Genomic DNA, 25206 nt, shown 5'->3' with positions numbered 1-25206 from the left:
GAATTTTAATGTTTTTCTGATTCCCTTTTCTATGATGCTAGGCATAATCTGCGTGACCTGATCTAATGAGGAAAAGGGGGCCTCAGAAAGATCACCGACGTCACTTTACAGTGACCTCCTTCCAGAATGTCATTGATTAAACTGCCTTTGGCTCCTGTCTCCTGACAGCACCCTGATGTTTAGAGAGAGTACTCAGCCTGGGTGATTCGAAGCTTTCCTGAGGAGGGGTTTTTCCTGCCTTGGAGTTTTATAGAATTGGGGAATGTAAAGTAGTAAGAATCAAAACCATTAGAAAATACATAACTTGTGTTTGTCTGACCTAAAGAGGAAATGAGATTAAACATTTAATCGTTTGCTCTCTTTTTGCCTTTGTGTAATCCCATCGCAGACCTACGTTCGGGATATTTATCCTTTCCGGAGGTCAGTCTCCCCACAGCTGAACCTTGTACATATGCATCCAGAGAAAGGACAGGAGCTTATTCAGAAACAGGTGCCTCACCACCTCCGTTTCATTCTGTGGTTTTGTCATGTCATTGGGATAAATAATCTGTAAACGTGTTGCCAGCCCTGAGATCCTATGATGCTGTTTGGTCCTCTCTAGAGAGAATGGATGGATGGGCCCTTGATCAATAGACAGTTCCCCAAAATAGTTTGTTCAGTTTTATAAATGGGATCATAATGTAAAAATATTAAGGAACACTCACCTAGAGTAGTGCTATGATGAATCATTGGGTATAAACAATAGAAATCTAATTTATTTACCGACTGGTGTCTAAGCATGGATTTTCATTCCATAGTTTTGTAAAACAGAACTGGAAGTACACTTGGCGCAGCTATTGGAAGTCTGTCCAGAGATATATGCTAGCTGGAAAATAAATAAATAAATAAATAAATAAATAAATAAATAAATAAATAAATAAATAAAAGGGATCAGTGCCCTATGTCTGAAAAGGGCACTGAACTAAGGTCCAGAGATTTGGACTCAGGTCCAGCTCTGCCACTGATCAATGATCGGACCTTGGGCATGTTACTAACTTCTCTTCAAACAGGAGACAGAATCAAGCAGTTGTACTTAGATCGAAGATTGAAGAGCAGAGGTCCTGGCTGGGTAGCTCAGTCGGTTTGAGCATCGTCCGGATACACCAAGGTTGCTGATTCCATCTCCAGTCAGGGCACATACAAAAAGCAACCAAGGACTACATAAATAAGTGGAACAACAAATTGATCTCTCTCTCTCATTTAAAGTCAATCAAAAAATAATAAGAAATATAAGAAAAAATAAAGATTGAAAAGCAGAATAATGTTCACATGTCTTATCACATATCAGACTTCAAGCTTAAGGAAATTTGCTATTTTGCATGCAAAATATAGGTGTAGTTTAAAATTTTAATAATATCATTTTAATATGATCTATGCATTACATTGTTTTTATTTATAATTGATTTACATTTATTTATAATAAAGTGTCTAAGCAAAAATGTCAGGGTACTTAATAATTTCAGTTTTTCTGCACATACCAAAAATGATAATTTGGCATACAACCATCCAAAATCCCTTTATGAGATGAATAAGAATGGTATAGAATTAGGCCACGTAAGCAATTAAAAATATAGTTACTCTTAGCTACCTAAATTATGTTTAAAAGAAAAAATACTGAATGTGTTACAGGGATGAGATATTGGGCAAAACTGGAAAGATCTTACATTTAAACAATTTTTTCTCAAATTATCCTAGCCCATATTTTGGCAACAAATTAACTAAAGCCATCATGAATAATGGCACTTCACTAGTGTGTTTTTTAACCACGTTTAAGAACATGTTTTAAAAGGGTAGCATAAAATGGGGCTCTGACCCTGTGTATACTCCCCGTTGGACCTTAAGATGTCTTTCTAGGTTCCTCAGGAAGATAATAATATGCAGACCCTTGGTTCTGGCTCTGGTTTCCTCAACAGTGGCTCACTGCCTGTGAACTCCCAAATCATATCCCCAGTCCACTGATCATCAGTAGAAAAAGAACTATGAGTAGGGGCTAAGAGGCCCATGCTCATGCCATCTAAACTCAGGGCTAAAGGAGATCTAACCTAGGGTCCCATCAGCTTTTGTTCCAAGATAGATTTTTCCTGGATCCCATTTTGGTTCACTTTTAAAGAGGCAAACACAGAACCAACAGGAAACAGCTTAAGGCATCAGTGGAAATGGTAGAAGCAATTGGAACTGTCTGGCTCCTCTTGGAAAAGGTCTTCTATATTATGATATCTAGACAAATGGCCTCTATGTGATTGAACTATCCTTGACAATGCTTGTATTGTGTTCCTCCAGACCGCAATTCTACAAGAGTAGAGTTTGTAGAGGAGACAGATGCAGGGAGTGATGGTCAATTAAGTATTGTTTGCTCTTTCTGTGTGGTTTAAAAAAAAAATTTCTCCCTAATTTTACTTCCCCCACCCCCTGATATGCTCAGCCAGTTTGCTATTAAAGATTTTGCTTCAATTTCTTCACTCTTTGTAACTTTGGAGTTGCTAATTCTGTTTTCCCTCCACTCCCGCTTTTGCTTGCTGCCAGGTGTTCACGCGGAAGCTGGAGGAAGTGGGGCGGGTTTTGTTTCTCATCTCCCTGACGCAGAAGATCCCCACAGCCCACAAGCAGTCCCACGTCTCCATGCTCCAGGAAGACCTCCTCCGACTGCCCTCATTCCCTCGAAGTGCTATCGATGCTGAGTTTTCACTCTTCAGTGATCCTCAAGGTATCGAGACAAAAAACATTTCCTCTCTTGGGCTTCTCATGCCCTTGTTTTGCCCTTGGCAGGAGGGTATCTCCGTCAGTAGACAGTTCTATAAGCCAGTGGTTCTCAGCCTTGACTATGCATCAGAATCACCCGGAGGACTTGATAAAACACAGGTTTCTGGGCCCCGCCTTCTAGCCCCAAGTTTCTAATTCAGTGGCTCTGAAATGGGGCCCAGGAACTTGCATTTCTAATAAGTTCCCAGGTAATGATGATGCTGCTGTTCTGGGGACCAAACTTTGAAACCGCGCTCCAAGCTAAGTATAAGCAGTTGAAGGAAATCGTATGATGTTAGGTTGACCAAGTGAAGAGTAGGTATGTATGAGAAGCTCGAGAGGAGGGAAAACTATTCTATGGTGACAGAGAGCAGGACAGAGGTTGCCCCTGGGTTGGGGGAGTGAATTACCTGGAAAGGGGCATAAGGGAACTTTCTACAGTGATGAAATGGTCTTATATATTGATTGGGGTGGTGGGTACGAGAGTGTATTTTTGGCAAAGCTCATTCAACTCTATATAAGATCTGTGCATTTTACTCTCTAAATTATACCTGAATTGAGAAAGAGAAAGAAACAGAGACAAAGGAACAAAAAGAGATGCACTTTGAAACCTCAGTATGTTACTCAGTTATTAATTTGGAACAGATGCTGAAATGAGCATACCTGTGCTCGGTGTCTCCATCCAGAGGCTGCAGAGTGACAGTGGAAAGAGCTCTGATCTGACCAGAAGTTAAAAGACCAAGCAGTAGTCCCAACCCTGCCGTTTTCTTTCTGAAATAACTTCTCTCAAAGCCACAGTGTATTCAGCAGCAACCCACTGCAGATGTCTCTTCTGCCTGCCCACAGAGTTGAATCACAAAGGTGACGCTGAAAATCCTTTGAGAATTAGGAAGTGTCATACCAATGCCAGCTATTGTGCTGGGAAGCATTTCAGCAGTAGATTGTCACATCTTGTTGTTGGAACAAATGGAAAACAGCAGTGCCCTCGGGTTGGATCGCCCTCCCACACGGACAGGATCTGTGTGGGGCTAATTCTGTTTCTGCTGTTTCATGTTCTCACAGCTGGGAAGGAGCTGTTTGGCCTCGACACTCTTCAGAAAAGCTTGTGGATCCAGCTCCTGGAGGAGATGTTCCTGGGCATGCCGAGCGAGTTTCCCTGGGGAGATGAAATCATGCTCTTCCTCAACGTTTTTAACGGGGCTCTGATTCTCCACCCCGAAGACAGTGCCCTGCTCAGGCAGTACGCGGCCACCGTCATCAACAGTGCTGTGCACTTCAACCACCTCTTCTCGCTCAGCGGCTACCAGTGGATTCTGCCCACCATGCTGCAGGTGCCAGGCCCTCCTCTCCTAGCTAGAGAATTAACCCGAGTACTGTTCATCTAGCGGGTCTACAGGATCTATACTGAAATTTTTTAATGACAGAGTCACCTTCTTTTGTGACAGCAGAAAGCACCAAATGAAATTCCCCTAAAAATTTCCAAGAGGTCACAATATTCCATTCTATGCTGAGATTCCCCCCGACCTGGAACATGCTTCCGCATTTCTTCTAGGCCAGTGATTCTCAAAGTATGATCTCAGGATCTAGCAGTACTAGCATCACCTGGAAATCTGTTAATATTGCACATTCTTGAGCCCCATCCCAAACCTACTGAATCAGAAACTCTGGAGTCAGGACCTAGTTATCTGTGTTTTAACAAGGCCCCCAGGTGGTTTCTGACGCCTTAGAATATTTGAGAACCATATTCCAGTGTATGGCAAGTGTTCAGCTGACATTTCTCCAAGAGAGTGTCTGACTTCTTTCTGAACGGAGATTTTCTTTGCATTATCTTCGGTATGAAGAGGTTGAAGGAGGTGAATTTAGCAGGAGCAGTTTCTGTTTACTCATCTCTGATGCATATGTGGCCACATTTAGCAGTACTGAATGAAGTTCAGCGAAGGCCTGGGGGCTCATCCTAGTTCTCTAGTTTTATGGAAGTTTTAATAAAAGTTATGAAGGTATTACATTCTTGTGCAAAGTGGAGTTCCCTTAACCTACAGGGCCAAGAAATTTACTTTTAAAATCACCAGGGCTCTCTGCCTTGTTTTAAAACAGTTGGAATTTTCTCTCTTTTCATAACTTTTTTACCGATTACTAAAAACAATAAATGCTGATTATAAAATTCAGAAGATAAAGAAGAGTTTAAAAAAGAAAATGAAGATCACTTATAATCCTCCCTCCCACATGACCATTGTTTACACTTCTTGAAAGCTCTGGCACTCTATCCTGCCTTTTTTTTTTAAACAAAAGTTGAATCATACCATATATTCAAGTTTATTACCTGTTTTTTTTATGTAACACTAAGAACATCATGTGCATTTTTTCCCCTGTAGCTACATTTAGCACTACAGCATTTTTAAAAATAACTGCATAGTATTCTGTTCTATGCACATGCCATAATTCACTTAATCAACCCCATCTTATGAGTAATTTGTTTCAAATTTTCCACTAGTATAAGCAACCTTGCAGTGGACCTTGTATATACATCTTTGTACATTTGTCCAATTCTTCTCTTGAGACAAATTCCTAGTCACAAACTTTCTGGGGAAAGAGTATATTTATATGTATTTTAGGATTTTTATGTATATTACCAAATTTCTCTGAAGAAAGGTTATACTATTTACCAGTTGATGAAATGACCCATTCTCTTCCATGCTCCCCGTGGCTATGAGACATTTTCTGACTGTGTGGCATCTTTCCGTAGGTATACTCTGATTATGAAAGCAATCCCCAGTTGCGCCAAGCCATCGAGTTTGCCTGCCACCAGTTCTACATTCTGCACCGGAAGCCCTTCGTGCTCCAGCTGTTTGCTAGTGTGGCCCCGCTGCTGGAGTTTCCTGTGAGTGAACACTGTGGAAATAAACGAGAAAAGCAAAGGCCCCCTTAGTCACAGCTCGCTGTGGCAAGGGCTCAGCCACCATCACTTGTGTTTTGGCAGAGACTCAAAGGCAGGCAGAGGACTGGGAAATCTTTATAGGGAGGACAGGGGAGGCTTTGGGTGTGTTCTGAGTAGAGGCTGTTGGCCTGGAGAAGCTATAAGTGGGCCGACTAGAAGTGGGGCATCCTGTGTGAATGGTTAGGGGTGCTTATTCGGCTTTCTCTGATTGGTCCTAAGTTGGAAGCAGGGACAGAGATTACTTATTAATCAAGTCCTGGCTGTTTTGGGGCTTATGGTTACAGGGGTTTGGTTGCCATTAGAGCTAGTACCCCGACTTCCAACAAACCTGATGTATTACAGGCTGGCTTCCTGGGCTGGTTTCTGTAGACAATGGGTTTGGGCTGGTTTTCTGGGCAGGTTAGTACAGGTTGGGGAGCAGAGTTCTATTGTTATGTGTGACCTGGCCGTTGTTTGTTTGTGTAATCAGTCTCTCAGCTCTCTTTCTTCACCCAATGGGATACGAATACCATAAATCATTTCTTTTTCAATAAGAAAATCATTTCTAGTCAACATTTCTCTTCAACCTTCATCTCGGCCCCTAGGATGTAAATAGACCAACTTTTCAGGTGTTCTTTTTTTTATACTCAGTTAATAAAAGGATGGAAAATATAAAATGATAAAAGGAAAAGTTCCTGATTCACATTCTTTCATATTGTTCTCTAGCTCTTACCTCCCTTTTCCTTTTTCTTCAGCGCATTTCTACCATATCACATGCTTTCCAGATATTTGTTTAACTAACTGTATCCCTACCATACCCCACAACAGAATTTAAGCTCCATTAAAGCAAGACCCTAGTCTGGTTTTTGTTTGTTTTTAGTTGTTGTTTTCCATGTAGGATTTTTGTTTTTGTTTTGCTATATCCCCAGTGCACAGAATGGTGTCTAGCACAGAGTAGGAATTTAATAAGGAATTGTTATTTTAATAAATGAATCAAAGCCATTTAAAATGGATTTGAGATGCTAAGTATCTCCATTTTGGAGACATATTATCAAACAGATCTATAAAATTCCCAGGGCTGTTCAAACAAGCACTGTTATCCTAAACATACTAGAACTATTCAACCGATTACAAAATCTGCCTTTGCAAATGCTGAATCCTGCAATCTCAGACCAGAGGAGCCATCGGCATGAAGTTTTCTGGCAACTGACATATTGTTGTATTTTTATGAGTTTCCACAAATATCTCTTTTGTACCAGATAAGCATTTGATAGATCCCATAAAAGTCAGATGTTCCACTCCAAAATCACACAGCAGCATTGTTGGGTGCAGAATTATGTAAGCTGAACACCAGATCGATGTGTAATTGTTATCGGCGGTAGTGCTTGTGAAATTTGAATTCCTGATCAAATCACATCAGTACTGAGGTGGGAATCAATAAACTAAAATTGCCTTTCTTTACACAGGATGCTGCCAATAGTGGGCCCAGCAAAGGTGTGTCAGCTCAGTGCCTGTTTGACTTGCTCCAGTCCCTGGAGGGTGAGACCACGGACATATTAGACATCCTCGAGCTGGTCAAGGCTGAGAAGCCGCTTAAATCATTAGGTAAGAGCAAAATTTGCCTTGACATTTTTTCTCTTTGTAATTGTTCTTAAAAAACAAAACAAACCTCTGTATTGAATACTTTGAACTAAATCAAAACAGCAATAAATAGAGCAGTGGTATAAATTGAATGAGTACATTTTCCTATCTTCTGTTTTTATTAAATTTCTTGTAAATGCTAAAGAGTAAGGAATTCTCTGCCATGAAAATTGTATTAAAATGATGCTTAGTAAACTATTTAGCACTACAGTTTTAAGAAAATTGGGTTTTCCTGGGCAGTTCTATGTGAATAACTCACCAAAGTGGTCTTTTATTATCATGATTGTTAGAAGTCATGTCTGGCTGTAGGCCTTCCAAATGTATCTTTTAAGAGGTGAGCTTTTTAAAAACTACTCTCCCAAAATGTGCTTTTATTTTTCCTTTTATTATTTAAAAGTTTAAAAAACAACAACAGAATTTTCAGTCTCTTTAGATGAAGAAATTAATAGTTTTCGCAGTTTAGTAAAAAAGTCTGATGAAGAAAGAGCTGCAAAATCCAACTAGAAAAAAACCATTAAGAGCAATAAATTCTTTCTTATTCCTAGCAGAATCCACTCTGATTGTGTGCGTTTGCCTTCTATCCCTTCAGATTTCTGCTATGGAAACGAAGACCTGACGTTCTCTATAAGTGAGGCCATTAAGCTCTGTGTTACGGTGGTGGCATACGCTCCAGAATCTTTCAGAAGGTGACTGCAGCCCTTTGTTCTGTGTCTCATGATAAGTAAATATAGCAAAGAAAAAATTGAATCCAAGGATTATGTTTGCTAATATCAGCCTGTAACATTCTTTTTAAAAAAATATATATATATCTTTATTGATTTCAGAGAGAGGAAGGGAGAGGGAGAGAGAGAGATAGAAACATCAATGATGAGAGAGAGTCATTGACTGGCTACCTCCTGCATGCCCCCAACTGGGGATCAAGCCCGCAACCCGGCATGTGCCCTGACTGGGAATCGAACTGTGACCTCCTGGATCCTAGGCCGATGCTCAACCACTTAGCCATGCCCAGCTGGGCAGCCTGTAACATTCTTGCAAGACAGTTTTCCAAAACTAAATTTGGGAAACTTGCCATAGCCAAGGTTCTGGAAAATATGGTAAATCTCCACTAATTTGGAATCCCCTAATTTAGAACTCGTGCAGCAGCTAAGATCTTTAGTGTTGTTTAGAGAATATCTTCACATGCAATACAAATTAAGAGCAAATAAAATTTTAGAATAGACATTTAATCTATTTAAAGAAACTCCTTTCAAGAAGCAATAAAAACTTCTTCACAAAGAGCAAGAATATAAATCTTGCCTGTTATTTTGCTAAGTGCAAGGAATTTAAAGGACTAGCATGGAGAATGTCATCCCAATTTGAGGATGTTGACTCTGGTCTGAGATATACAGTGATATGCAAAATGAAAACCAGTTTCATCTTTCTACTAAATAGGTCTTCTAAAGGCAGAGACAAATTAACCACAGATAACCTCCTTTTAATGTAGCATACTTCCTTAAAAACACTAGAACTTTAAAATGTTCCATATTCTGGTTTAACAAACCCTTTGTCCTTCCCAGTTATATCAACATTAGGCAATCTCTCCCTCTCTGCTTCTCAATCTACCTTGATATTTTCATATAATACCTAACTGTAAACAAAGCACCAGATTGTATGCTACCATATTTTTAGTATATCTGTCTGTACCTCCCAGTGTCCAACATGGTGCTTTATTCCATAGAAGATATAACAATAAACATTTACGCAATGAATGAATCAAACATCCAACTGTTTCAATATTCTTATTTCTCTTATTTGTAATTCCTTCCTTGACAGCCTTTCACGGTCAGGGTAGTTTGAAAAAAAACTGAGGATTAGTCATAAACATAATACAGCTCTTGCTTCTACTTTCCCTTACTTTTGAGACAAGTATAGGCTGATGAATTGTTCCAGGGTGTTGATCCTCTGTAAAGGCTGCCAGATCTAGGTAGGATACCATCTTTCTGATGTAAATTCAAAGAACTGAGACTACAAACTATTGTGACACAAAAAACAAGAATATAAATCTTGTCTATCATCCTAATTCCAAGATGCTGGCTCTGGTCTAACCCAGAGTCACTTCCGTTGGTTGACCTCAGATCAGTTGATGATCTCATATTCATGGGGTGAGTTGTGACTCTCACTCAGGTTTGAAGCGAAGGGAGTTTGACCAGTGATTCTTATGGCAAGGAAGGCCAAAGAGCTAGTACCTGTCAATTCCAACTAGTCCAATTCCAACCTAATAATCAGTCCTCTCCTGAAACATCTATAAATCAGGTCATTTCTAGAACATTGGATAGAAAAATGAAACTGATCTGAAAGTTAAATATTATAACCTACTTGGGATGTAAAAATTGCTTGGGGCGTACAGATTTAGACATTACTTCAAATTCTTAATATTCTCTGTCTGACCAGTCTCCTTATCATCATTTCTTTATTATCTCATATTCCATCTTAAACCTAAGTTTGGTTATCAATTGGCGTGTAAATATGTTGGCCTGACTATTGCAGCTCTACTATTTTAGCCCAGAGGATATTTTGACCCCAAGAATATTTTGACTCTGACTTTATAAATACATCTTCATCCTAATTATACCTATAGTGATCAATTTTAGGGGATAATTTTTAAAGCTAATTTCTTTATGCCAATTTAATTCTTTCATCAATCATTTTAAGTTACAAATAGGCCACTTTTAACTTTTTATTTTTATTATTTTTTTATTTTATCAAAGTTGTTTTCATTGAGGTTATTTTCTTTCCATGTAAGATTTATAAGAAATATTCAGTTCATTATTTAGGTTTTGAGGGGAGGACTTATTTTATTTTGGTCTATATAAAACTTTTGCCCGTTAGAGTTTCTGTCATTTTGAACTTTCGTATTTCAGGTTTTGGTCATTATTTCTACCAGTTTTCCCAAAGTTCAGTGTGCAATGTTTATCTTTTCACTTTTCCATGCTCTTAAATATGACACAACCAACAAAAAGAGAATGTAAAATGTGGTTGGTTTCCTTTCTGTTGACATAGTCTTCAGATGCTGATGGTCTTGGAAGCTTTAGTCCCATGTTACCTACAAAAGCTAAAGAGGCAGACATCACAAGTGGAGACAGTGCCTGCTGCCCGGGAGGAGATCGCTGCCACCGCTGCTCTTGCGACATCACTACAGGCCCTTTTGTACAGCGTGGAGGTCCTCACCAGGTAATCCCATTGGCAAAAATATCCACAGCATTAAACTACATGTATCAACCAAAAAGATGAAGGAAAAATGCGATGGCTAAAAATTTCTAAAACCAGTCTTTATTTGCAGATATCTGCCCAAACTCAGTCCTTTATGGCTTAAAACTGAAAATATTCCCTAAGTTGTTTGGATAAATTGTGCTAAGTACTAATATTATTATTATTGTACTTGGTTACTAAACACACATTTGCATGTAGTTTGCTGAACATCTGTGGCAGTTTTAACCCAGTGCTAAACAAATCTTTTGTAAAAGGGACAATTTAGCGAATATAAAAATGTGATCAACATTTTTATTGGCTCTTATTTTATGAAAATGTCTGCAATTCCAACTATGTGTTCTTTTATTATTTTACTGTCTGTATTGAGTTGTTTTTTTTACTGTAATTTTAAAAAACTGCATAACAAGCATAATCTGCAAAATTGTATTCTAATGCCATAACGAACAGATTCTCTGTGGGACAAGACTCACTAGTGCTAAGAGAGGGGGCTGAGAGATTTGGGGCTAGAAAGGTAAATTGTCACCAGAATTCAGCCCTAAACAAAGTTCCAAGAAGTTAGTCCTATCACAAGATTCTTGGGTGCAGAAACAGAAGGCATTGAAAGACCAGGAGTGGGGGAGGGTTTGGGTCAGAGACAAAAGATTGAGTGAGAGGAATGGGGAAGGTAAGTGCAGGACACTCTACAAATGATTGGCTTTCCTTCTCCATTCCCATCTAAAATTAGAAGGAAGGATATATCCTTTCCTGGAGTGGAGATAGGAAAACCTTCTTCCTGGGTTGGTGTCTTTGCCCCTCTATCCCATTTGGTCACACCCTTAGCCTAAAATTCTGTCTATGACTTCCCAGCCCCGTCTTGCTCTGTTGATGACAGAACTAGCTGAAATCCCTGTCTCCAGAGGACTTTTTCCACACACACCAGCCAATGAGAGAGGAAGCGATACTACAATTCAATAAGTCAATGTATGTTTAGATTCTCATCATGAGCTACATTGCCAGTGTAGGCAAAGGGAGTGTAGCCCAAAGCCTTGGGTGGACTATCACTGCCGAAGTGCTCATATGCAACTAAACCGAGGATATGGGAAGCAGTGGAGCAGAGAACCATGACAAATTGCCTATTCCCCTGGGAAATAGTCCTAAGACTTTGATGATGGCTTCAGGAAAGTCCCAGGAAGAAGAAGAAATGTCAGCCTTACACTCTTTTTTCTGCGCCCATCTGCTTATATCACCAGCCCCTTACTGCAAATAGAGGAGAGAAGAGCAGTGAGTTTTCCCGAAGCGCTGCTTTAGTTATTTCTCCTTATATTCTGCAGTGTTGGTGCTTTCCTCGTTTCTGTTCCCTTTGATAAGTCAATTACTGATTGACTTACCCCAAATTAACTTTAACTTACCCAAAATTTCACGGAGAATTACGGATGGAATTCTGACATTTAAAATACCATGGCTTTAAATATTTGAGTGCATTTAATATATATTTTTTTTCATATGGTATTTTTTTATTGCTAGATAGCCTTTTTCCATAGACATGCTAAATGCTAAACTAGTACAGTTCAACATACAAAGGCAGACAGATAAAGAGCTATCCAGGCACGATGTAACCCCGCTGGGTTTAGTAAAGACAGGAAAATACGTTCTAAAATTATCTTTAATAAAATAGAAACCCTTGCCCTCCCGGTGTGACTCAGCAGTTGAGCATCAACCTATGATCCAGAAGATCTCAGTTTGATTCCCAGTCAAGGCACATGCCCGGGTTGAGGGCTCGATCCTCAGTAGGGGTCATGCAGGAGGCAGCCGATCAATGACGCTCTCATCATTGATGTTTCTATCTCTCTCTCCCCCTTCCTTCCTTTCTCTGAAATCAACAAAGATAGATATATTTTTTTAAAATAAAAACTCTTAAAATCAAATATGGTGGAGTGTAAAACTAGCCTCATTGGTTGGTTATAATTATTCACAATAAAATTGACTTTATTGTTTTTACAAAAAGAAGATAATAAGAACCTCATTTCATTTCCACGCTCCTTTTTTTACACATGAAAATAATTAACAGTTATATAGCTGGTAACACATAATAAGTATATTACAATTGTATTAGTACTAGTTTTCTATTGTTGTGCAATGCATTACCACAACCTATAGGCTTAAGACAAAACACATTTATTATCTCATATTTCTGTAGGCCAGAAGTCAGGGAAGGCTCAGCTGTTCTCTGCTAAGGGTCTCACGAGGCCAAAATCAAGATGTTAGTCAGTCTGGGCTCTCATCTGAAGGTTCTAGGGGTGAAAATCCACCTCTAGGCTCATTCAGATTTCTGGCAGAATCCATACCATGCAGCTTTAGGTCTGAAGTCCCTTTTCCTTTCTGACTGCCAGCCAGGGGCTACTCTCTGCTTTAAGAAGTCACTGGCATTTCTTCTCACCTGGCACCCTCTAGCTAGCAATGCCACCAGGAGTCTTCATGTTTTGAATCTTTCTGCCAGAGAAAACTCTCTGCTTTTTAAGGACTGGGGTGGTGAGATTAGGCCCACCCAGATAATCTCCTTTTTGCCCTATAATATAATCGCTGGAGTAACACTCAGAGTGAAGGTCTTGGGGCCATCTTTATGTTCTGCCTAGCACAACAAAGGCACAGGAAGAAGGTCTGGTGTGATTGTTGGAAGCCTACTCATGTTTTGGCCACACCCAGCATGCAGACAATGAGCATTAGAACAGCAAGCCTTAAAGAGTTCATACAAGCAATTGTTTTGAAAAGCTGCACTGTCCCTTCCATGTCTCAGTTGCCGATAGAGAGGCAAAGTTGATCTAATCCTTAAAGCAAACCCTGCAGATATCAAATTAGATTCAAATATACATCTAAGTATCTAAGTTCCTGACTTATAACAGATACCAATTTACTCACTTACACTCCCTGAGTCATCTTAGGTATGATTTTGTTTAGAAAGATTCTTTCATTCTTTGGTAGTTTCTTATAGAAAATAGAGTGGTTGGTTATGGTGTCGGTGGCCAATGGTATGTACATTTTTACCTTTTACTTATTATTTAGAATGGTTAACTTTCTGGTACCTGCAGAATTGAAAAATGTGCTCTCAACTCTCAATTAATATAGACTTAGAAGTTTGATTTCTTAAATGTCCAGTTTGAAGAGTCATAGTCTATTGATCAGAGCCAAGTAGAAGAACTTAAATCATAGTGAGCTCATAGACCCTTAGGACAATGTCCCTTTTAAAGTGCCTCCCAGAACAAAGACAGCAAAAGAGTGTGACAGAAAAGCCCAAAGCTAGGTAGCCTGTCTTTTTGAGACACTAACATAAAACTTGTGTGAGCTTCAATAATGAGTATTTCATAAATGTTTTCACTTCTGTTGTTGTTGCTTTGTTGTGGTGGTTACTGTCCTTGTTGCAGGCCCATGACAGCCCCACAGATGAGCAGGTGTGACCAGGGTCATAAAGGGACCACCACAGCCAATCACACCATGTCGTCTGGGGTAAACACCAGGTAATTCACTGGCCTTATACTTGTATGGTCTCTCGATGTCATACAACCTGAATCTCCACTGTTGAGGATGAAAGGAATCCTGAAAATAGTCAATATTAAGTGTGAAAATCTCCAAGGAAATAAAAAACGATGAAAGTTTAGAGTTCAAGAAAATACAAAGGCTTCATTTGAAATTGTCAAAGAGAAATCCAAGGCACCTTCATAAATGGGCCTTTGTGTCCACTTATTTGCACGAACATGCAAGATGCTCTCTGCCTCCTGGGTGGCCTCTGAACTATTCCAGTGTTGTTCCATTTGTCTCCAAGAGAAAGGCAAACAAAACACTAATCATCCGGAGGTGGTTCCTCATTCTGGGGCAGTTGTGTGGAGTCAACTTTCTTTCATCTGGACAGATTTTCCACAGATATTTCATCCAGACTGACTCAGGTCCTTCATGGTCACTGATTTAATCTCCTTCCCTGTTTTGGTATAGCTTACATGAGTTTTATACACTTAGTAGCTCTGTGACTGTTTTCTAATGTAAACTTAAAGTTTTGAAATTCAAGTTTGAAATGTATGATACCAAGCCCTACTATCGCATCAATAACAAACTAGAGATGGCTTCATAGACACTGGTTATGCTATTAATACTTCACCTGCTTCATTCTGTCTGTGTTAATCGCCAAATAGTCACACACACACACACACACACACACTTAATTAGCCTCTTCCTCCAAGGAAAAATTAAAACAGGGCAAACCCAAAGTCAGTTTGCAAGAAAGTTCTTTTTTCTTGGTATGGAATAGTTAGCAGGGAGCTGTTACAGAGAAACTAATTTTTCAGTCTCTCTGAAGCACATTTTTAAGTGTGTATCATTATTTTATGTAAAGTTAATTTCTTGCTCATCATATATATTTATATTAAAAATAAAACTAATTCCAAACCTAACTATATAAGTCACCTGATATGATGGTAATCTCATGCCTCAATTTTTTATATTGAGAAAAAAATTATTACACTTTAAGTGATATTTAGGGGCAGGTTTCAACTACTGGATGAAAGGTATATGGAAAAATAAGGTTTCTAAAGTCCTATTACCAGTCAATCATAAAGCAGTATATCTCCCCAGCTGAAAGGAAGTCAGCCATATGTCTTCCTCTGGTCACCTAAGACAAAGCACGTGGTGTTAAAACTGTAACTTAGATTCGCTTTACTTTCAAAGTGTTAAAAAATTCCCTTATTGACCACATTTCATGACATTGTATGTATTTTTATAATATCTGTCTTTCTACAGATTTTATGGCAATGGAACAGCTTTCAAAGCAGCTATAATTGCAATATATTTGGCAGCCAAATAAAAGATTTAAATTTTATAGTTTACAATTTATTCATTTGTATTTGTGAGTTTATCAAAATGTATAGCTTCGAGGGCTTTTCATAAGAAAAAGTCCTTAAGAAGCCCCAGCTCAGGGCCCGGGTTCCTGCTCTGACAGTAACGCAGACTGTTTTTCTCACTCCCAGGTACCAGGAACAAGGCGCCAAACTGCACTTTATCAGGTACCGAAAGACAACCAACCCTAGTTTCATACTAATTCTGACGTCTTAGAATGATTGCCTTTGAGCTGGGCTATGGCTCCATTAGATTTCATTTAACTAACACATGGCATGCTATTTCTGGGTAAATCCTCAGGAACTGGCTAATGCAAAGCCACTACAATTTGGGATGGCTGTCTCTCCTAGGATGATAAACTTCATCCTTCAGATGAATTTCTCCTGGGCCCCACCCGGATTCATTAGCTGTTATATGATACAAGAAATCTTTATCTTTTTCTTCCACGGGATACCCAACTCTCAGAGTTGCTGTACACACACCTTTCCAGGTCTCCAGTTAACCTTTTATAATTCCCCAGGGAAAACCTGCACTTGCTGGAGGAGGGGCAAGGTCTTCCCAGAGAGGAGCTGGATGAACGAATTGCCCGGGAGGAGTTCAGAAGACCCAGGGAGTCCCTGCTGAATATCTGCACCGAATTCTACAAGCACTGTGGGCCAAGGCTGAAAATCTTGCAAAACCTGGCTGGAGAGCCTCGGGTCACCGCCCTGGAGTTGCTGGATGTGAAGTCCCACATGAGGTACTGTAGTTTCCTACCCTGAGTGTAGATGCAACTCAGGCAGTATGTCTGGGTTGGAGGTGAGGGGTTCCCAGGATAAGAACTTAGGATGCTCAGAATGATTTGTTTCCAGTGGCTTGGATCTTACATGCATATCATGCAGAGCCCTCTGGGAAAATGTATGTTAAGTTCATCTGAAAGGATCTCCGGTTGGACAAGGGGACACATGTTCTTAAAGACAGAAAGCCCAGTCCATATAATTACTCCTTAACAAAAGTACAGGAAAGGGAAATTTCATCACCTGAATTCTTACAGAAGTAGCCATCTTCCAAATACTCTTATGTGCTCAGATTCTAATTTTTCACAAGGATTGAATGTTTCCTCTGTATTATTTACATGAAAGATGTGCTACTACTTCCTGCTCAAGGACTTGCTCTGCCCCTACACCACCTGAGGACTCAGTAATGAGCCCCACAGGGAAGTGGACTTTTTTTAAAAAAAATAAAATCATGAGTTTATTTGCATAAACACAGAAGTGGTGCTAACCTTAATCTTGATTTTAAAAAATTTTTTAAATAACTCTGAGCCATACTTTGCTTAAGTCTGAGAGCCCCTTCACACAAATTGTATGTGATAGGCTTCCAACATTTTAAAACAGTGCCCTGGTAAAAATTTTGAACTGGATGAGACCAACAATAATCGTTTCAAAATTTTCTCTCCTGGTATGCCAGGAAGAGACCCTAGAACTGCATCTCTGTGCACCCATATTTCATTCTCCCTATGGAGATGCCATCTCAATTGCTACTCAGACCATGTAGGCTGTGTCTATATTTTCAGATTCCTAAAAGGAAAATGATTCCAAAGGTCCATCTATTCAGATTTCTAACAGTTGGTAAAGGGTCATAAAAATTCCTTGGAAAGGCAAATTCCACGGACAGCAAAATCTTCACCTGGAGAGATTAGTATGTCTATAAAACTAAAGCTGGAGTTAGATTCTAGCCGTTCAGAAATAACACTGCAGTTTGGCAAATACACCAACTTCCTGATTATTGACTTTTTTTCTTACAATTATCCCTTGAAAAACTTAAAAAGTACTAAGTAAGGTAATAAGAGAGGCCAAAAATGTATAGAGACCACAGGCTCTTTCTCCTCCAGGCTAATTTCACACTGTCTGGGAGTGGTTGACACACACCCAGAACCCCAGAGCTTCCTACGAGCTCACATTCCCCACTGTGCACCAGTGGGGAAGGGTTTGCTTCCCGCTGAGAATTTCAGCTTCTCGCTGGGGAAGGGGGGGGGCAGTCTGGAGTGTTAAGATCCTGCTGCCTTAACAACCCAGGGCTCCATTTAATCTACCCCCCCATTCCCCACTCCTTATGGCTAGGCAACCTAAGTAACTCTGCGAACAGAGCAACACCACATCCCCAGAGTCAGAGAATCACTACTACCAACAGCCATTTTATGAGAGAAAGGGGGAAAAAATTCCTAGAAGATGGATGAGAGAGACAGAGAGACAGAGAGAGAGATCATGATAACAGGTTCGTAACTGTCTTGTAACTTGACCATCTATATAACTTCACTTCTTAAAGCATTTGGAGGGAGGGGATAGGATGAGTCAGAGAGGCCTGGCGCTCCCTCTAGAGGCCAAACCCTATTAGAAGTTAAATGACCTGTAGTTGAAATGGGTTAGCTCCCTGCCTGTCACTGAGTTAATCGAGTCCAGTAGATAGATACTAATGCTAATGCTGGACACTGGGCATGCAAAATAACATCCTGGTTTTCAACATGATCACAGCCCAATGCAGGAGGCACATATAAGAAGGTAGCTTTAATGCAGTGTTGCAAGTACTGTATATCACGTGTATATTTATGTATTTATCATTTTACAAAGTACTTGAGGCAGCTTAGAAAATTACATGATACAAAGGGATAGAATATACGAATTAGAGTGTCAAAACAATATGAAAAATTATCAGGTATATAATTATGATTATGATAAGATTAACAGATGAAATCTATATGACTTGATCATATTAGATGCTCTTCAGGAACCATACATTTGACTTTGAGCTTCTTAGTTATCAAAGCAATGAGGGAGGAATGATCAATTAAAAAATCATAGTGTCAATAAGATAAAAATAACAAGGTGTTTGATAAGACATCACTCTTTTTAAATGCAAAGGACAAGAAATATTTCCTGTTTGGTGTTTGCTAAAAGGAAAGAGTGGTGTGACAAGCAACATCCTCAACAACAACCCATAGTAGGTACAGTGCCAGTTTCACTTGGCTAGATGCCTGTCAGTCCTAAAAGTTGGCATAATGTCATAATGCAATTCAGCAAGAGCAACCTATCTGGAGCCAGGATATCTCATTCAAGAGCACAGTTATTTCATGGCCTGGATCTATTGGAGGGTAGGCAAAATTTTTACTGCCACGGAATAGTTAGACTAAATGTCCTCTATTCATGCAGTGTCTCCCAACAAACTTTTGATAAATACAGACCTGCCATGATCTCTGGCCAAACAGAGATTTTCTATATTGCCGAGTAAGGGCAGATCCATATGCTGTGACCCTACACCAGTCAAAGTGTACAATTAAGGCTTTCTCTTATAAATTAAGTACACATTTGAATATATGTAGAAGTCAGAGCTCTACATATATTTTGAAATTGTGAGCATATAGGTCATAAGAATGGGTAGTATCACTCAAGAATAGAAGGTTGATTTAAAAAAAAAAGAGGAATGAGATGATATAAAAGATAGAGGACATGTTTGCAAGAAGTATTTGATTCTAGCCAAAGAGCCAAGAAGCAGTGTTGATGCATTTGCAGAATATATGGTTAGTCCACTGCAAGACTCTCAGGAAAAATATTCTTGATAGATGGAGTGTCTGCCCTAAGGGAATTTATGCCTCATTTGGCCACCCCAGAGCTGCCAAAGCAACAGGACAACAGGATAGTGAGATCCACATATATTTTCTCTCCTGCCTCCCCTTCCTGTCTCCCAACTTCCCCCTCTCTTTTCTTATCCTTTCCCATCACAATGGGAAAATCCCTTTTGTTCTTATAAGAAAAGGAGCATAGGAATGTTTTTTTATCAAGAAATTATTCCTGCGACAGTACAGCAAAGGTTGTATTAAAGGAAATTTTTGTTTTATGCTCAAAGCAAATTTATTTTGTAACATAACCAGGGATTAGAGAAATTCAGGTAATAATTCATAAAATGACTCAAATTCGGCTCTAAATATTGTTTTCAGGCTTAAAATAGATTGATAACTTCCCAGTGTTATGTGTAAAATAATAAAGGAAAAGAAATATGGACATATAGATACACACTTACCTGTCACACACACAACCTGAAAAGTAAAGAATTCTTTCCTGCATGGCACATTTGTGAGAACGAGGTGAAAGAATGTACATGCGCATTCATACACAATTTCCAGAAAGACAATGAGAATGTTCCATCTGGAGAGAAAACAAGTGTGGATGAAGTATCTGTGTTGCCATGGAGAAGACGGATTGAATTCATGCTTCCAAATTAAGCACAGGAGAAAGAAACTGAGGGAATCGGGGGACCTAATCTGAGGAGAGCTTCTCACAGTGTGGACCCCCAAAGATGCGCTGAGCTGCCTTGTGCAGTAGTGAGTTTTTCATCCATGGTGCTAGTCAGGTGGGGCAATTGTAGAGCAGCCCGAGGGTTAGAGACACAATGGCTTGGCTGTGATTTCTAAACCAGAGTGCCTGTCAGAGTCTCCTGGGGAGCTCTTAAACTGTAAGTCTGTTCAAGCATTTATCTTGTCTCTCTTGTAATAATCAAAAGGAAATTTCTCCTTTTTAAAATGCTGTATTTAATACATAAGAAAAAGAATGATAGAATATTACCATCGCGCTGCTTCTAATGAATTAATGGATCTGCGTAATTAATGATGGCAGCTGACCTCATAAAAAGAGTGACAACTAGGAATATGTGCCTCCTGATGAAAGTACACGTCAGCTGTGAAGTACACTTGCCAGAAAAATAAAACCTAATCTCATCTAGCCCTTAAATCTTACTACCAATTGAATTAAATATGGGGGTCATGGAATAGATTAAATGACATTAGGGAGATTTCATCAGCAAAATCCAGAGTGCAGGAAGTGCTAGAGGACATCCACTAATTTCTTCAACAAATAAACTACGAGATGTCAAAAAAGGAGCAGAAGAGGGGGAACCTACAAATTAAAAAGACTTAAGAGACATATCAACCAAGTGAAAATGATGGTCCTTATTTTATCCCGATTTGTTGTTTTAAAAAGTTTATTTAAAAATTATGAGATAATGTGCCAGGGTGTTCAGGAAGTTGGTGGGCTGGACAGAGGGTGATTAGTATGACGCTGTGCTAAAAACAAAACAAAAAACATTTTAGGTTGGCAGAAATTGCTCACTCCCTTCTGAAGCTGGCACCATATGACACACAGACGATGGAGAGTCGGGGGCTTCGACGCTACATCATGGAGATGCTACCAATTACTGACTGGACAGCGGAGGCAGTGAGGCCGGCCCTCATCCTCATTTTAAAGAGATTGGACAGGATGTTCAACAAAATTCATAAGATGCCTACTTTGAGGTGAGGAGGCCTCCTGGTCAGCTGTTGCTATTGCAAGCCTCAAAGTTAGGGTTTGTCCATTTTCAAAGTGGTGGATCAATCTGGAGTTGAATGAATGGCTTGAAAGTTTTTTGTTGGAATATGTGCATAGCTAATTAGATACATGAATATATAAGTAGCAAGGCCTATATTTTGAAGAAATAACATATTTTTTAAAATATATATTTATCTTGAAAAATCTATTAATTTCTAAGCTATTATGTTCCTTATCTGACACACATAAGAAATTTGATGTGTATCCTTCAGTTCCTTTGGAAATAAAACAAGATATGCCTTATAAAGAAAACAACTAAGGAGAGAAGAAACATTAATTTGATGTTCAAAAAATACTGTATTTAACATGTTCTTTTTGGTACCAGTGTAGAGAAATGCCAAGCTTTATAGTAATCAGACAAGCAGCAGCTTAAAAAATCCTCAGATTGATAACAAATACCTAATTTTCACCTTTTCACCTAATTCGAGGTACTATATGGACATTATTACCACCTAATCTCCATTCAGTGGCCTGAAATATTTATTGATAGCCTTCCTGTGAACAGATGCCTCAGCCAGTCTACCTGGAGATTAGAGCCCTCTTTGGAAACCTATAGCCATAGTGAGCAGATAGTTCAACTGATAAATGTTAATAAAGCCACTAACTTGGAAATTTCAAGTTTGGGTTCATGAGAGCAATTTCTATCCTTTTAAACCAAACCCCAAATCAGTGCAACTCTTGCCTTAAGCATTTGTAGCACCTAGTGTTTGATTTGTCAGCACTTTTCCAGGTTTTAGCCTGTGCTATCTTCATTTACACAGCCATCAGAAAGTGTTGAATTTATTTTAAAGACAGAAATTGAAAGATTTTATTCTAATAATGAATGGTTTCTTCCTATACCCTTTTTTCCCATGGGGATGAATGTCTGTGCATTATTCTCAGTGGCATGAAAATGCTTGTCTTTAAAGCACTCCTATTTTCTTTAGTGGTACCAATGGAACATTTGTGCCTATTGGCAAATGGCCAAAGTCTTATTAGTCTTACAAGAGTGTGTCAAAATAAATTATTTTTGTTAAATAGTTTTGTATCTAAAGATATCAAATATCCCCATAGGCTGACTCATTTGTCATATAACTAAGCCCATTATAAAAAACATCATGCTTCCTAAAAGTAGATTCCTGGATTAATGCTTAGACTTGGTCAATTTATAGGCAGTTTTATTGGGGCACATGCTGTGAATTTGGCGTTGCCTTGGGTTTAATTTCTACAGGTGATCTCAATTCAGCAAGAGTAATGTTGATTGAACCTGACCATTGGGCATCATGGATGTCAGTATAGCCCCATTTGTGAACATTTCCATTTTGTCATTGCAGATATTTCATTTTGGTAGGAAATATAAGCTTAGAAATTATCTCCAGGATAATATTTGGAAATAGTGTTGATAACTGTAAAGCTCAACTTGTTTATTTAGGGGCCATAGGGATGACTCTTTCAGTATGACAATTGCAGACCAGACTGACTTTTATTACTGGAAATCCTGTTCATGTAACTGGGTTATGTATACCACCTTTTATATTACCAAAGAAAGTAGCCCAGAAATATCATTTCTTAGGAGGACAAGAAAGGACACTTTTTATTTATTTATTTATTTTTAAATTTATCTTTATTGAAAATATTACAGGTGTCCCCTTTTTCCCCCGTTGACCCCTTCCACCCTGCACCTACTCCCCACCCCAGGCCTTTGCCACACTATTGTCTGTGTCCATGGGTTATGCATATATGCATATAAATTCTTTGATTAATCTCTCCCCACACACACACACACACACACACACACACACCTTCCCTCTGAGATTCGTCAGTCTGTTCCATGCTTCCATGTCACTGAATCTATTTTGTTCATCAGTTTATTATGTTCTTTAGATTCCACACATAAGTGAGATCACGAAGAACACTTTTTAAATAAACTATTTACTCTAATGTGATTTTTTTTGGCAGGAGGTAAGCCACATAAATTCAATGAGTTGTAGTCTGGTGTGAAAGCTGATGAGATCAACTGTACTCTGCTAAGTAGATTCCAGGAATGCAACCTGGGGTCAGATTAGTTCTGTTGGGAGTAATTACCCCTGTGACAGGTTTCCTAAAACGGTAGTCTCCTACCCTCTCTTCAAAGTGAAACCGAGGACCTTAACATGCAACCCATTCATCATCTCTGTCTTTTTCTTCAATAGATTTTGTCTCATTAGTCGAGTGGGGCAGGAGTGCCTCCACCACGTTTTCAGTACCTTCTTTCCTTCCCAGTGTGCTCTGTGCTTTTGGAACAACATGGGTAAACTTCACCCTGTGTGGAGCACTTCGTTGTCTCAGACACCCATCCTGTCTTACATGGCGTCAGAATCACTGTCTCGCTCACTTGTTTCAGACTGTCTCCAGGAGAGAGCCAAACTGCTAATGGCTCCTATATTGTATTCCAGGCGACAGGTTGAGTGGGAGCCTGCCAGCAATTTGATTGAAGGGGTTTGTTTGACGCTGCAGAGGCAGCCAATCATATCCTTCCTGCCTCACCTTAGGTCACTGATCAATGTCTGTGTCAACCTGGTGAGTAGCCAAGTGGCAATCTTATGAAATTTTGCAAACTGTAACTCTGCTATTGACTTCTCTGAATTGAAGATTTACAGGTCAACTGCTTTGTGCCCCTACCCACCCATGAAAACAGACGGCTCAGGTGACACTGAACATAGTGAGGTACCTTTCAAGGTGGTGCGTGGGGAGATACAGACGGGATTTTGGTGTGCTGCTTCCCACGCACTACTTTGACAACCTCTGCAAGTTGCGCTGAGAGTTGAGGGCTGCCAGTTGGAGAGTGGGGTGGCGGAGACTATACCATTGGCTAGAAGTTGAGATAGCCTGGGGTGGGGGAGTTTAAAATGCAAAGAGGATTTTTTTTAATTTTATTTTTTTTTAGTGCAAAATGACACAATGAGTTGGCCAGTCTAGGGTTTATATGAAGAAAAACAATTTTTTTTTTTTTAATCATTTATGTAATATCTAGAGTCTGGTCCTGACAAGGTTTTGTACGATGTGGAAACCATGTTAGAGCATTTCACTGAATGGGACCTGCTGCTTAACTAGTTGAGCGATAAATCTGTAGCTGGAATGCCTAGTGCAAATAGAGCTGTTGCCATCCTCATTGTTGTCAGTCTTTGCTCCATCCAAAAACGTTGACTGCATTCCTTTGAATCCACAAGTAAGTATGTCCAGTCCCCTGATTAGAATAGTTTTTGGCTCATCTCTCATTATTCGCATAGTTAGCTGTAAACAACATTCTACAAAACCTTGGCTGAATCCAGTGTAATGTTTGATCTGACTCCAGACATTACATGCCTTCAGAAGAAGGCAACAAGAACAGATTGAAAGTAACATGCCCAACCTTCAAATTATTATTATTATTATTATTATTATTATTATTATTTTCTTGAATGAGACTCCCTTACAACAGTTGCATGAGGTTGCAATAGTCAAGGCTGGTCACGTGCTCTGTTTGTATTTCAGGTGATGGGAGTGGTAGGACCTTCCAGTGTTGCTGATGGACTACCCCTTCTTCATCTCAGCCCTTATCTCTCACCACCTCTGCCCTTCAGCACAGCTGTTGTCCGGCTTGTAGCATTGCAGATACAGGTGTGACTGCCTTACCTGTTTGTCACGCTCATTAAGTTGCTGGTTGAGGCACCAGATCATGGTGTTCTCTTTTTGTTTTCTGCAAAGGCTGGGCAAAATCTGTGAAACAGAAGTGTAAACATCTCCAAACTCTTCCAGGTTTGGAGCCTCAGCCCTGAGCGTGGCCCTAAGTTGTGCTTCTGTAATTCTTCTTGAGATCTCAAAAACAGCAGAGTCGTTTAGTCCTGCCACAACCTCGGGAACCACTCCAGTCATATAAAATGTTATAGATACCGTAGGAAAATAATGGTTCTCAGATGATCAGTCCACAATTATTAATCAAAAGAGATAGTAATATTCAAAGTCTAGTTTTAAATTATTTGTAGAAAGAATTGCAACAGAAAATTCTTTCAAATATTATTACTGGACTTTGAATATTTTCATTTCATTTAATGATTGTGGATTGAATATTTTGGGTGCATTTTTTTATTCCCCCCAGTTATTTTATTTAACATTAAAATAATCATTCCCAAGGCAAAAAGTGCAGAATGCATATTCCCCTGACTATTTCTGTGTGTCACCTAATTTTAACAAGTGATGAATCATCAGAAAGCTCTGTGACCAATGGGAAGTATACACCTGATGTAAATGGATAACTGGCCCATCCATGTTCTGACAGCCATGCTTGGTGGTCTACCATCCAGAGAATGGGAAGATGATAGAAAATAAACTGAGCAAAAACTGTGGCTGCCATGCAGAAGGGAAACAATG

At 39.4% G+C, this 25206-nt stretch overlaps 1 protein-coding gene across 5 annotated transcripts in view; it reads left to right on the top strand.

Annotated features, from left to right (window-relative positions):
• Positions 1-25206, top strand: part of UNC80 (unc-80 homolog, NALCN channel complex subunit) — a 163405-nt gene that overhangs the window by 114392 nt on the left and 23807 nt on the right. For all 5 annotated transcript variants that reach the window (XM_081143317.1, XM_081143315.1, XM_081143314.1 and 2 more), the window contains 13 exons: positions 389-490; positions 2563-2743; positions 3841-4109; positions 5522-5656; positions 7159-7297; positions 7923-8019; positions 10373-10543; positions 13981-14073; positions 15574-15609; positions 15963-16181; positions 20565-20765; positions 23253-23376; positions 24331-24456. In XM_081143317.1, the coding sequence (XP_080999443.1) occupies positions 389-490; positions 2563-2743; positions 3841-4109; positions 5522-5656; positions 7159-7297; positions 7923-8019; positions 10373-10543; positions 13981-14073; positions 15574-15609; positions 15963-16181; positions 20565-20765; positions 23253-23376; positions 24331-24456 (1893 nt within the window). The remainder of the gene's footprint in view (positions 1-388; positions 491-2562; positions 2744-3840; positions 4110-5521; positions 5657-7158; positions 7298-7922; positions 8020-10372; positions 10544-13980; positions 14074-15573; positions 15610-15962; positions 16182-20564; positions 20766-23252; positions 23377-24330; positions 24457-25206) is intronic.

This window comes from Miniopterus schreibersii (assembly GCF_964146895.1).
Source record: "Miniopterus schreibersii genome assembly, chromosome: 7".
Classification (NCBI taxonomy): Eukaryota; Metazoa; Chordata; class Mammalia; order Chiroptera; family Miniopteridae; genus Miniopterus; species Miniopterus schreibersii.
Note: the sequence above shows the minus strand (reverse complement) of the source record. Positions and strands in the feature narration are given on the sequence as shown.